The 14,914-nt window shown below is 38.6% G+C and overlaps 1 protein-coding gene across 6 annotated transcripts in view; it reads left to right on the forward strand.

Annotated features, from left to right (window-relative positions):
• Window positions 1-14,914, forward strand: part of LOC127422579 (eukaryotic translation initiation factor 4 gamma 1-like) — a 57,492-nt gene that overhangs the window by 21,489 nt on the left and 21,089 nt on the right. For 4 of the 6 annotated variants that reach the window (XM_051666220.1, XM_051666219.1, XM_051666221.1 and 1 more), the window contains 2 exons: window positions 2,255-2,339; window positions 7,115-7,254. In XM_051666220.1, the coding sequence (XP_051522180.1) occupies window positions 2,255-2,339; window positions 7,115-7,254 (225 nt within the window). Of the gene's footprint in view, window positions 1-2,254; window positions 2,340-4,178; window positions 4,228-7,114; window positions 7,255-14,631; window positions 14,865-14,914 lie in introns of those variants that run through there. The other 2 variants (XM_051666223.1, XM_051666224.1) reach the window with 2 other exon arrangements.

Raw genomic sequence — 14,914 nt, forward strand, 5'->3', positions numbered from 1 at the left:
CCCTGAGACATAGGTCATCAAACTCAGCGCAAGGTCTAAAATCTGTTCCAGTTTGAGAATTCCATCCACAGATGATGGATTAATGATAGTTATAATTATAATAAGTTTATTTTTCATAGCACCTTTACAAAGCTTAAAGACTCTGTACAGAAATTAAACAATAAACAAGGAAACATATAACAAATATAAATTACAAAACAATGAATAATGGGAGAGATGCAAAGCATATTTCAAGCAGGTGAGATAAGGGATAGCAGGACGAGAGCCAACAGTCCCAGAGAGGCCAATAGAGAACATACAGCACATACACTGCGGTCCGGAGCAGCGCAGATGACAAACAGAGCAGAGGATGCATTGCACACATCCCATTTACAATACCAAATTCTTATGAATGTGCTGTCATCATTTTTATCGCCATTGCTTGACATGAAATGCAATACATGATGGGACGCAGATGGTGCAATAACCAGAGAAGAACCTCAGAATTAAGTTGCCCTTGCCCATTAGCACATTGCCTGCGTGTTTTCTTTCGCCAACCCGCTTGTGCCAACCAACTTGCACCTAGACTAAGCGCATGCTTTCACGATAATACCAAAACTTCATGGCCATGCCTATTGACTATGTTTACATGGACACCAGAAAGCAGCTTATTTCTAGAAAGCGGCGTATTGCGAGAAAGCAGCGTTCCGGTTTACATGCACTGTATAAGCCGTGTACACTTCACTCCCGTTTACATACAGCTTGGTCAGTAAGCAGCTTTCTCCACAGCAATGTGATTTCCCCATGATGCTTTTGTAAATAACAGGCATGGCATCCGAGGAAGTCTTCACTATTTATGCCCCATTGCTTCGCTTTATTTCCAGATATTCCCGAGTTGTTGCTGTGTTTGTTTCCTTAAGTTTCGTGACTTCTAGCCGAATTGCGCTGCAATAGTGGGGCTTCCCCTCTTACGTAAAACTCTGGGATTTCCCCAATGTACGAGCGCATATACGCGAACGTGAGGGACCGCCAATGTTTTACACTGGTGTGTATAAATGGGCACTGTAACAACGGGGGGCCTGGGTAGCTCAGTGGTATAATACGCTGGCTACCACCCCTGGAGTTCACTAGTTCGAATCCCAGGGTGTGCTGAGTGACTCCAGCCAGGTCTCGTAAGCAACCAAATTGGCCCGGTTGCTAGGGAGGGTAGAGTCACATGGGGTAACCTCCTTGTGGTCGCTATAATGTGGTTTGTTCTCGGTGGGGCGTGTGGTGAATTAAGCGTGGTTGCCGCGGTGGATGGCGTGAAGCCTCTGTCTCCGTGGCAACGTGCTCAACAAGCCACGTGATAAGATGCGCGGGTTGACTGTCTCAGACGCGGAGGCAACTGGGATTCGTCCTCCGCCACCCGGACTGAGGCGAATCACTATGCGACCACGAGGACTTAGAGCGCATTGGGAATGGGCATTCCAAATTGGGAGAAAAAGGGGAAAACCCCCCCCCCCCCCCAAAAAAAAAAAAAAAACCTGTAACAACGGCACTTATGCGTTTACGTGACCACATAAAGCCATGTTCTACTGGAGAAACACAGGTGTGTTAAACAGCTTTCTCCTAATCCCTTAAACGGCGTAAGGAAATCGGCATTCTTGTTTACATGACGTTTCAGAACGCCACTTACTGACACTGGAATTAAACCGATTTCTTAAGTGCATGGTCATTGACTTTGTGCGTATGACATATTGCACAGTGCTGCGCTTAAGGCATAGCGCTCTTAAAATAGGATTCAAAATGTAAATGTAATTGAGCAAGAGAGTAGCAACAATTATCTTTGCTTCAATTTTAATTATTAAATTGATGCACTGATACATTTTTTACACCCCTAAACAATAGCTTGACTTTCACGTCACACTACCTAAACTTTTTAGTCTTTTAAATTGTACAACCCTAGTGTGGAGTGAAATGTATTTGCATGAGTCAAAGCCTTGCACTGGTCTTTCTGCCACGATTGTGAACTCACACACAAATGTATTGATTCTGCTGACAACTCCTCCCCTTTTTAAACTCTGTCCTGGTCAGCTGACTGTCTCTACAGTTCCTAATTGTGCAACACTAGAGAGGGGAGGGTGGGGGGACTGTGTGTGTGTGTGTGTGTGTGTATGTGTGTGTGTTTTTTGATGAGTCAGTGCAGTAACATTCAGCAGCTTTTGCCCAGTGTCAAATCTCTCTCTCTCTCTCTCTCTCTCTCTCTCTCTCTCTCTCTCCCTCTCTCTCTCAGTACCGCCCCTCATACGTGACCCCTCAGCAGTATCAGGTGGCCGGATCTCCTGGTTTCTATACTGGCTCAAGCCCGGCTGATTACGGTATGTATGGAGAATAGAAGCAGTAATTATACATATGCAGAGTATTCTGTGTTTGTGTGTGTTTGTGTGTGTTTGTGTGTGTGTCTGTGTTTGTGTGTGTTTGTGTGTGTGTGTCTGTGTGTGTGTGTGTGTGTGTGTGTGTGTTTGTGTGTGTGTGCTCCCTCTAGTGGTAAAGGCTCACATTTTCAACTTCTCATAGCAGGAATTATTCTGTGAACATTTGAACCAATAAGCATCAACTCATTCATGTTTAAGTAAATCATCACATTTATTATTGCTCATGGTGATCTGAATAAAAGTATTTGTGCTCCAGACTTAAATCATGTCAGGCTCATAGAGGCTCTTTTGACTTGTGACCAGAAACAATTGTTCTTTTGCTTATTGAGTTTTAATGGAAACATCACAACAAGTTATTTTCTTTTTTTTAAATTAATTTATTTGTTCAGTCTTTAGTTTCACAATTTTGTTTGTTCGTTCATTCAGTAGTTCGGTTATTTAGTTTTTTCTTTTATTGGTTTGTTCGTTCTTTGTGTTCTTTTTTTATTCTTTAGTTTTTCTTTTTCGTTCATTTGTTTGTTTGGTTATTTTGTTCATTCTTTAGATGTTCATTTAATTCTTTTTTTCTTCATTTATAATTTGTCTTTAGTTTGCTCTTTTATTTGTTCAATTCTTTTGTTTGAATTTTTTTCGTTCATTTGTTTTGTCTTTAGTTTCACTCTTGTTTGTTCTTTTTTCTTTCTTTAGTTTGTTCCTTTTGTTTGTTTTTCTTTTTGTTAGTTTGTTCAGTCTTTTGTTTCGTTATTTAGTTTGTTCTTTAATTCAATAGTTTGTTTCTTTATTTTCTGTTATTTGTTTGTTCCTTTATTTTGTTCTTTTTTCATTCATTCTTTTTTGTTTTTGTGTGATCTGTTGTTCTTTCTTTAGTTTGTTCTTTTTGTTTGTTGTTCTTTCTTTCTTAATTTGTTCAGTCTTTAGTTTCGTTATTTTGTTTGTTCTTTCATTCGTTAGTTTGTTCCTTTTAGTTTGTTCTTTCTTTTTTATTCATTCTTTTGTTTTGTTTTTTCCCATTAATTTGTTTGATCGGTCTTTTCTTCTTTCTTTTGTTTGTTCATTGTTTTTCCATTGTTTTCTTTTGTTTGTTCATTGTTTTTCCATTGTTTTCTTTTTGTTGGTTCATTTGTTTGAACTTTTGTTTGTTCTCTTTTTCTGTTTTTTTTTTTTTGTTTTGTTCGTTAGTTCTTTTAGTTTTTTCGTTCTTTTCATTGTTTTTGTTTTTTGGCTTTTTCTTCCCCTCTCTCTTTCAGTGTGATGGATTAGAGTCACAGTTGTCGTCTGATTCCTCCCAGCCTGTAGTGGGCACTGTCAGAAGTTCCTCCTCTTTTTAAAAGTCTTTTTCACCCCTCTATGACACAGGACCAGTTTGGCGATTTAATACAGTGATTAAACTAACACTGACTTAAGCAGCTGTTTGTCAGTAGTATGTTAATAAGATGTGTACAAGCGCACACACACACTGTCTCTGTTTGTGGAAGTGTCTGTGAGGTAGTTGTTATTTTGGTCAACTGTGAGTGATAAACCACTCATCACCGCCACTTACCACCGGATCAAGTCACTGAAATCTCTCTCTCATGTACACACTCGTTGTTCTGTCTGACTTTCAGTGTCTCAAACGACACCCAGAGGACTAACTGTCCTGCAGAGAGAGAGAGAGAGAGAGAGAGAGAGAGAGAGAGAGAGAGAGAGAGAGAAAGGTTAGATGAGCGAGGAGTTGGGTTGAGACAGACTTACAGATAGACTGATAGAGGAATAGAGAAGGGGGTTACAGGAGGGAGTCGGACGTTGAGAGAAGGCAACATGGGGAACAGGGCGTCCAACAGAGTCTCCGAGGGTACGTGAGTGATTTCTCTCTGGCTATGTTCACAACAGCTTGCTACCAAACTATATTTGTAGTGTGCAGTCCGTATACTGTATACAGTATGCAGTGTTTCTGTATGCATGCGATAGAGCACAACAGTGTCAGTCCTCTTTTTCAGCCGCATTAGTTATGGAAGTATTTTTCCCATTCATTCCAAAGGGATTTTATTAAATCCTTCAAAAGAGTTGCGCACCATGAACCAAACCAACCAGCTGTGAGGTCAATCACAACATTACAAACTTTGATTTGAAGCAAAAAAGTGTTTAAAATCAGGCAAAAAGATGTGTACTTATCGTCTTTAATGAGGGAATGAACTAAAATCCCATGAAGCATTGCTAATGATGTAATCGAAATAAAAGCAATAGGAATCCTAAAAGTATTGATTTGTAGTTGTTGATTATAGGGGTTGAAACTGTATTTTATAGTATTCAGAAATATATAAGTAGTTTGAGAATGTAGAGAGAGCGACTCGATTGTGTCATTCACAGTGCATCGTGGGAGTGGGCGGAGCTCTTGACGCAATTCTCTGAGTGGTGGATCTCTGAGGATCATGGGTAGTGTAGTTCTTCATCAGGAATTCATGATTAAACACTTTTTATTTTTATTTTTTTATGAAGCTGAAATTACGTGGATTGATGGTTTTAACAGAAGCATATAAAAAATAACTATTTCAAATGTAATGGATGCCATTCACATGCAACGTGAAGAGGGCAACAATGTAGCATACTGCTGTCTGAAACGTTTGTCATGGAATATGGGCGATATGTCTTAAAAAATTGAATGATTGAATGAAGTTGATATTTTTCAGCAGACTGACGATATTCGATATATATCTCGATAATTATGTATTTGCTCAAAAATGGCTCAAAAGTGTTTTTTTTATCAGAGGAACCATCGTTTAATCCAAACAGCCACTGTTATTATAATATAATGCTGAATTATCATTATTCTGATTATTAGATTTGTGTTATGCAAAAGTAATATATTTCTGTCCTGTTTACTTCACCTGGGGCTTTTATTTTGACACAGAAAAGGTGATTTGTATTTGACAGATTACAATGTTCCACATTTCTTGAAACACTGTAATCTCCTCTTCTGTTGTTCTGTGCCACATTTGTAGATTTGTATAATAACTTGTAGCGGTTACTAATGTTTGGAATTGCGCGAATGCTTGAACCTGCATAACTTTGATTTCACAATGCAAGTGAACTGATCTGAGAGCGTCGCTATGCGTGTGCACAGACCAGCGCGTCACCAGTTTGTTCTGAATCACACACAGACCGTGTTTATCTGTGTAAAGGGGTTATAAGGGAAAGGAGGTGGCGAGAACTGGCTTGACAATATAAATAAAGTTCAATGATAAACTTAAACAAAAACACACAAACATAAATACAAGCAGGACAGCTGCCTGAAGCTCTCTCTCTCGAACTGTCGTCTCCGGTCGCCTTTATCCCTCGCTCACCTCATCAGGGTGATTGGGGTCCGGGTGTGCGTCATTCCGGCCCCGCCCTCCTCCGCGCTACAATCTGTCTTTAAATCACAGCCTTATGTGGATTAATAAATCACATATGATGTTATTTTGATTAATTGTGCAGCCCTGAAGGATCGTGAAATTAGTCTACTGATGTGCTCTTTATGAAACTTTAAAATCATCGACATTGGTCAGTTTTACATCATCAGCAAAATTATCTCGATTATATCGTAAATATTCGATATATCGCCCAGCCCTACATGGAATAATGCCTGCTGTTTCACTTGCTATTTTTAAAAATACAGTGTATGCTGCACAGGATTCAATAAATAGTACGCCGGTGGGGTCTGGGTAGCTCAGCGAGTAAAGACGCTGACTATCACCCCTGGAGTCGCGAGTTCGAATCCAGGGTGTGCTGAGTGACTCCAGCCAGGTCTCCTAAGCAACCAAATTGGCCCGGTTGCTAGGGAGGGTAGAGTCACATGGGGTAACCTCCTCGTGGTCGCTATAATGTGGTTCTCGCTCTCGGTGGGGTGCGTGGTGAGTTGAGCGTGGATGCCGCGGTGGATGGCGTGAAGCCTCCACATGCGCTACGTCTCCGCGGTAACGTGCTCAACAAGCCACGTGATAAGATGCGCGGATTGACGGTCATAGACGTGGAGGCAGCTGAGATTCATTCTCCGCCACCCAGATTGAGGCGAGTCACTACGCCACCATGAGGATTTAGAGCGCATTGGGAATTGGGGAGAAAATAAATAGTACGCCGGTATTTAGTCTCTCTCTCCCTTTCTCTTCCATTCGTCCTATGCTCTTAAAGTCCTGAAGTCTCTCTCTCGCTCTCTCTTGGTGGGTTTTGACTATATTTAGTCTGTGCTCTGGTAAAAAATGCTCCCTTAGTAATGTGAGCTGGGTTGGGTTGACAGTTACAGAGGCTAAACAAAATCATCCAATAAGAAGTTTTAAGTGACCGGATGACTAGTTAAAAGGGGTTTTCCTCTCTTAATTCGATTCATTTTACTGGGCGGCACCATAATTACTTTGATTGCTACTTGACTGTTTTCTGGTTCCAGTCTCCATAAGAAGCAATGTGAAAACTACCAAAGCGATCCAGATGGAGATCAACCACCAAAAATGAAAACAGGCTTCTGTAATGAATCATGGAACACTTTCACATTCAGGACAGCGGTGGATTGGCATGATTGTTTTGCATATAATATTACCAAAGCATCAATACACACACAAACAGCACCAACTAACTGACTGACATTACTTGATGCCACTAACCTGGCAAACTTTGTCATATCCAAGGATGGAAAATTGAGAGCCAGACAATTCGACTTTGCAATTTTGATTCTATGTGTAATATTTTTCCTCTCGTTTTTTTTCTAGCTGGGGCGTATTACCCTGCCCAGCCCCAGTTCACGCCTCCTGTTGCCCCTGCGCCTGTTATCCTGAACCCCGCCCCCCAGCAGCAACAGGCCCCGCCGCCTCCACAGCATCAAGCACCGCCCAAACGAGAGCGTAAGCAGGTAAGACGTTCAGGTTCTGTTGAGTGTGATATATGTGGCAATTGCAGTTTTGTCTCTGCTGCTTTCAATCAATCTTATTTTTCAGTATATTCATATAACATGCATATTTAACATACATCTCACATAATAACTGAAAACACCAGGAATACGCTGTAAATGGCGTTGAAGTGCTGAACAAAGTACTTCAGATCATATTTGAATTAACAATCAATCTGCCGTATGTCATTGTTACAACCCTGGCTCAAGGGAAGCAACATAAAAGACACCTGAGACAAAAGTTGCCGATGAAAAAGTTTATTTAATTACAATGATTAATATTAGAAAAAGAGGATGATGTGCTGTAAACACTGCTGCTGCAGTGCAGAGTGCAAGATGGCAGAGAGAGCGAGAGAGTTTGTGCCCTTGGCTTTTAAGTAGCTGCCAGCAGGTGACACCAATCAGCTGGTTGATTACAGGTGAGCTCCCAGGTAACTGCAACACAGCACAGGTTAGAATTGGAAGTACAAGTGTTAAACAGGAAGTGCACAAGCAGCAAAAGGGCATAACAGTCATCTATCCAAATTAATTTGTTAATTTTATGCCTCTTGAATTGGCGAGTCTTCAGAGCTTTGAAATTATTGGGTCGACGAGCTGGGTTTCCGTCCAAATGTTTTGCATTTTTTTTATGTGTGTTTCTGAATATTTGACTCAAGAAAATAGGAAACATTGCGCATTTTCGTCAACTTTGTTATGTGCATTATCTTGAAGGAGCCTGCCTTGTGTCATGGAACGGCTGAACAGCCTCCTTGTATTCACTGTAATAAAGCAATTGTACATTGTTATTAAATGTTGCCATGACATGTTGCAGAATAAGTACAGTAGCTCACATAATGAGGGCTTAAATGGCTATTCCTATACGGCGCCAGCCTCCACATACCTGGCAGCGCCTGCACTCAAACAGTTCTGGTGGCTTGTGAGTACCTACTTTAACTATGAGCTGTGGGTCAAACATGTCAGACTTACCAGAGGTATGTTTGAAGAATTGTGTGCCATGGTCGGGCCTTTCGTTAGGCCGGCCAAATCAAGCTATCACACACACACATACCAACCGACGAGCGTATTGCCATCGCACTTTACAAATGGTCATAACACATCATCCTTTATGCAAATAAAATGTTTCGATCACCTTAATGTGCATTTTGAATTATGCAAAACTGTACTGCAAAAAGAAAATCCGCCTTTTGAGAATTTTTTCGCATTTCAACGTTTCCATGTTTTCCTATGCGCAACTTAACAATTCTACACAGCAGCTAACGTTGTGCAACTGAAGAACAGTTGAATGTTCTTTCAAGTAGAAGTAGACCAGTATATCGGTTTTACCGATTAATCATTACCGATAGTTGCTTTTTGGAACTATCGGTTATCGGCAGAAATATTAAGAAATAAAAATGTCTTAATTCCTCTGTGACCTGTGCTGGAAGATGTTTCAGTAGGAACAGATCTACAATATAACAGCGGCCTTGAGGTGAAATAAAAACAATCACGTGGGGTTTTGCTAAGTCTTTCATCATTGACAATATTCATCTATATTTTTATCCTCACTTCAATGCATATTTTGTTTTAATTAGATAGTCAATGAAGTGATATGCTTTTAAATGACACATATTTTGGTTGAATGTAGTTTTTTTATTATTATTAATTAGCTAGCTGCTCCAGTTGAAATAGCCTGGGCCAATTTGATCTGACTCATCAACAAAACAAGAACACTCTCTTCATAATTGTCGACACTGCATACGAGTGCTGGTTTTTGTTATTGACCGTATATAAACTAGTTTCAAGTCCTCTGATGTGTCACAGCATAAGAGAAGACCTGAATGGATTGCTGTAACCAGCACTTTTCAAAATGATTTCATCTCCGCAGCTGATTAATTGCTCTAGTGGCACTTTTACTGTAAAAGTTAACTTACAGCAGTTGAACAGGAGTTTCATGTGTGAACATGTTTACTCTAGTATGTAATGTATGCAGCGGGTGAGTTCGGCTGAGGGTTTGCTGTTGTTATCAGGGTTTGTGGGAGCGCACAGCTGGGACGGGCCACTCTGGACTTTGACCAGTGGAGCTCTTGTATCTCACACTCGGTCTGTCCATTTCAGAGGAATAGAAACTTAAGAGGAGGGTGGAGAACGAGGAAGAAAGGCAGACAAACGAGAGAACAATATTGCAGGAGAATGAGAAATAAAGAGTGTGCATATTCTTTTAAAGTCATTCCTGTGAGTCATTGTGGTTGAGTCATGAGAAACCTGATAAACGTATGTTATGAAGTGAAAGTCTGACATTTTCCCCCAGTATTCTCCACCCACCTTTTTTGGCATGATAAAAAATAGGGAAAACAATGCAAACAGAAATTGAACTAGAAGCTGAAAGACAATTCAGTAGTAAACAAACATTTATAACAATAGCTTTATACTATATTAACATTATTAACCCATTATATACTATATAATACAACAATATAGGGATGCACCGATATAAATGTTTTTTTGGGTTTTTTTGGCCAGTACCGATTTTTAACAAAAAACTATAGGCTGATACTGATATTTTGCCACTTACTGTTTTATTTAGGAATGCTTAAATTTATAAAGAGGTACAATAGTTTTTTTTTTTACTGTTCAAACAATAAATAATTTCCGATATCTCAGAAGTCAAAGTCTGCTGGTTTCAAAGCATTTTGGATGATTTCCCTCATCATGTAGCCTATAGTTAAGTGCTACGTTCGCAACTGTTTTTTCGCATTAACGTAAAACAGATTTTTTTACAAAGAGTGTTACTAATTAATTATAAATAAACCATTGGTTTTCATATAGGCGTTTTCATGCTAATTACTGATATGTCATTGGTTTTTATATGGTCAATAATTGAAAAAATAATAAAATTCTAGAGCAAATAGTTTTCCACATGTTGACATATGTGGACAGCGGGACTAAGTTGTGAAATTTTAAATAATATCAAGCTATAGAAAGTCCGATTTTGTTTTCATCAAATAGTTTGTGTCCAGGAGTGTTGATTATTCATGTTACAGTCATTACATCAGAAATTAGCATAATTAATTCTGATTCAAAGTAATGTCCAGCATCATCCAATCACTGTCAACCATGTTAAAATAAAATGATACATTATAAATTCTGAATCTATGTACTGATTATCATTGTCTCATATCTGTCAAACATGTTGAGTGATCCAAACATCATCTGCAGCCTGAAACTGAACTTTTGATCAGATTTTAGGAGTGAATGCACTTAACTGCATAGATATAGGATGCTCCCTTGCTCCCTATTTAGTGAATTACTTAACCTCCAGTGTGCTGTCTGTCTGCACTGGTCTCAGAACAGTTTGAAATGCACCTTATTTTCATCCTATCTCCATATAAAGTCTCTGAAAGCAATATTTTTCAGCTTTTGCATGAATCCGTTTATACTCAATGTGAAAATGTACAGTAAATATATATGAATGCATTTACTAATGTTAATGAATAGAATCGTATTGCACAGAGATAACAAAATAAAATATAACAAAATGTATATTAAAATGAAACTAAATGACCCACAGATGAGTTAGAGTTTCAAGTTATTCAAAATAACTAACATGTTTTCTACTTTTGAGGAAATGTGGTGCCAGTGTCCACATATGTGGACATCATTTTTATCAGTGCGCTGACGCACAAAAAATGAACAGATTTTTTTAAAGCAGCATATCAAACGAAACTAGAGATGCTACTCTTTACACCCAAACAAGTTTCAATGAAAAAACTTAGAGGTTTCTCACCAGAGACGTTTTTGTTGGCTCAGCACACGTAGAAGCGCGGAAATCAACGTCATTTTGTTGTCATGTTACTCAAGATACCAGAAGTTTAACCCTTTAATGCCAGTCTAGAGTCTTGTGAACGGTATTCAGTCAGTTTAAATTAAATTATGCGTTGCGTATAAATAAGCCAAAATAGAATGTACTCACATGTGAATGCAGGGTCGCACAAAGAAATAATACAATATTAACTCGTTGTCTAATATAAAAAACACAATACATTCTCTACTAATTAAACAGATAATACGAACTCATCTACTGTTTAATATGATGCAATTTTTACTATGTAAACAGTTTAACTTAATTCAACAATATTAACTCAACTATGTAATGCAATGCATTAGATACTATATAAACGATACGACAATATGAACTCCACTGTGTAATGCGACGCATTGGATACTATATAAACGATACAGCAATATGAACGCCACTGTGTAATGCGACGCATTGGATACTATATAAACGATACAACAATATGAACTCAACGGTGTAATGCGACACATTGGATACTATATAAACGATACGACAATATGAACTCAACTGTGTAATGCGACGCATTGGATACTATATAAACAACACAGCAATATGAACTCAACTGTAATGTGACGCATTGGATACTATATAAACGATACAACAATATGTACTCCACTGTGTAATGCGACGCATTGGATACTATATAAATGATACAACAATATGAACTCCACTGTGTAATGCGATGCATTGTATACTATATAAACGATACAACAATATGAACTCCACTGTAATGCGACGCATTGGATACTATATAAACGAAACGACAATATGAACTCAACGGTGTAATGCGACACATTGGATACTATATAAACGATATGACAATATGAACTCAACTGTGTAATGCGACGCATTGGATACTATATAAACAACACAGCAATATGAACTCAACTGTGTAATGCGACGCATTGGATACTATATAAATGATACGACAATATGAACTCAACTGTGTAATGCGACGCATTGGATACTATATAAATGATACTACAATATGAACTCAACTGTAATGCGATGCATTGGATACTATATAAACGATACAGCAATATGAACTCAACTGTAATGCGACGCATTGGATACTATATAAACGATACAGCAATATGAACTCAACTGTGTAATGCGACGCATTGGATACTATATAAACGAAACGACAATATGAACTCAACGGTGTAATGCGACACATTGGATACTATATAAACGATACGACAATATGAACTCAACTGTGTAATGCGACGCATTGGATACTATATAAACAACACAGCAATATGAACTCAACTGTGTAATGCGACGCATTGGATACTATATAAATTATACGACAATATGAACTCAACTGTAATGCGACGCATTGGATACTATATAAACGATACAGCAATATGAACTCAACTGTGTAATGCGACGCATTGGATACTGTATAAACGATACAGCAATATGAACTCAACTGTGTAATGCGACGCATTGGATACTGTATAAACGACACAGCAATATGAACTCAACTGTGTAATGCGACGCATTGGATACTATATAAATGATATGACAATATGAACTCAACTGTAATGCGACGCATTGGATACTATATAAACGATACAGCAATATGAACTCAACTGTGTAATGCGACGCATTGGATACTATATAAACGATACAACAATATGAACTCAACTATGTAATGCGATGCATTAGATACTATATAAACGATACAACAATATGAACTCCACTGTGTAATGCGACGCATTGGATACTATATAAACGATACAACATGAACTCCACTGTGTATTGCGACGCATTAGATACTATATAAACGATACCACAATATGAACTCCACTGTGTAATGCGACGCATTGGGTACTATATAAATGATACAACAATATGAACTCCACTGTGTAATGCGACGCATTGGATACTGTATAAACGATACAACAATATGAACTCCACTGTGTAATGCGACGCATTGGGTGCTATATAAATGATACAACAATATGAACTCCACTGTGTAATGCGAAGCATTGGATACTATATAAACGATACAACAATATGAACTCCGCTGTGTCATGCGATGCATTAGATACTATAGAAACGATACAACAATATAAACTCAACTGTAATGCGACACATTGGATACTATATAAACGATACAACAATATGAACTCAACTATGTAATGCGACGCATTAGATACTATAGAAACGATACAACAATATGAACTCCGCTGTGTCATGCGATGCATTAGATACTATAGAAACGATACGACAATATAAACTCAACTGTAATGTGACGCATTGGATACTATATAAACGATACGACAATATGAACTCAACGGTGTAATGCAACGCATTGGATACTATATAAACGAAACAACAATATGAACTCAACTGTAATGCAACGCATTGGATACTATATAAACGATACGACAATATGAACTCAACTGTAATGCAACGCATTGGATACTATATAAACGATACAACAATATGAACTCAACTGTGTAATGCGACGCATTGGATACTATATAAACGATACAACAATATGTACTCCACTGTGTAATGCGACGCATTGGATACTATATAAATGATACAACAATACGAACTCCACTGTGTAATGCGATGCATTGTATACTATATAAACGATACAACAATATGAACTCCACTGTAATGTGACACATTGGATACTATATAAACGATACAACAATATGAACTCAACTATGTAATGTGATGCATTGGATACTTTATAAACGATATGAGCTCTACTATGTAATCCGACACATTGGATACTGTATAAATGATACAACAATGAGCTTCACTGTGTAATGCGATGCATTGGATACTGTATAAATGATACAACGAGCTCCACTGTGTAATGCGACGCATTGGATGCTGTATAAACGATACAATAATATGAGCTCCACTGTGTAATGCGACGCATTGGATACTATATAAACAAAATGACAATATGAACTCAACTGTAATGCGACGCATTGGATACTGTATAAACGATACAACAGCATGAGCTCCACTGTGTAATGCGACACATTGGATACTGTATAAACGATACAACAGCATGAGCTCCACTGTGTAATGCGACGCATTGGATACTGTATAAACGATACAACAATATGAACTCCACTGTGTAATGCGACGCATTGAATACTGTATAAACGATACAACAATGAGCTCCACTGTGTAATGCGATGCATTGGATACTATATAAACAGATCTACTATATACTACAGCAATATGAACTCATTATCTACTATATAATACAAGGACACATTTCTACTATATAAATTGTATACTGTATAACGCAACAATAATGGTACAATATTATCTACTATATACTACAACAACAATAATAACGCATTGCCTACTTTATAACTAATCTACCATATGCACGTCCCTCTCAATCTTTCTGTCTCTAAAGGAAGAGTCTGTTCAGTTCTGTAGCTCCACGTGGCTCATAGACTCCTCCCCCGTTTCTCTCTCTCTCTCTCGGGCCGTGTTCAGTGTGGTGGGTGGGCCACATTCCTGTGCCCTCGTTTCACAAGGCCAAACTCTCTCTCTCTCTCTCTCTTCCTCTCTCACTCTGTTTTTCCTTCCCTGCTCTACTGTATGTAAGAGAGAGTTTGAGGGCCCCATCGGCCCAGAGATTCTGTGAATGTTCTGCCCACTTTAGTGTGTCAGAATTAGTCTAAGTTTAAACTCCAGACCCAGGATGAGCCGGGCCTAGCTGAACTCGACCTCTCCAGTCGGGGGGAGGCAGGTAGGGAATGTGCTGCCTCGTGCGTGTTTGTGTGTGTGAACCGGGGGGGC

Source organism: Myxocyprinus asiaticus, chromosome 31 (assembly GCF_019703515.2).
Source record: "Myxocyprinus asiaticus isolate MX2 ecotype Aquarium Trade chromosome 31, UBuf_Myxa_2, whole genome shotgun sequence".
NCBI classification, from domain to species: domain Eukaryota; kingdom Metazoa; phylum Chordata; class Actinopteri; order Cypriniformes; family Catostomidae; genus Myxocyprinus; species Myxocyprinus asiaticus.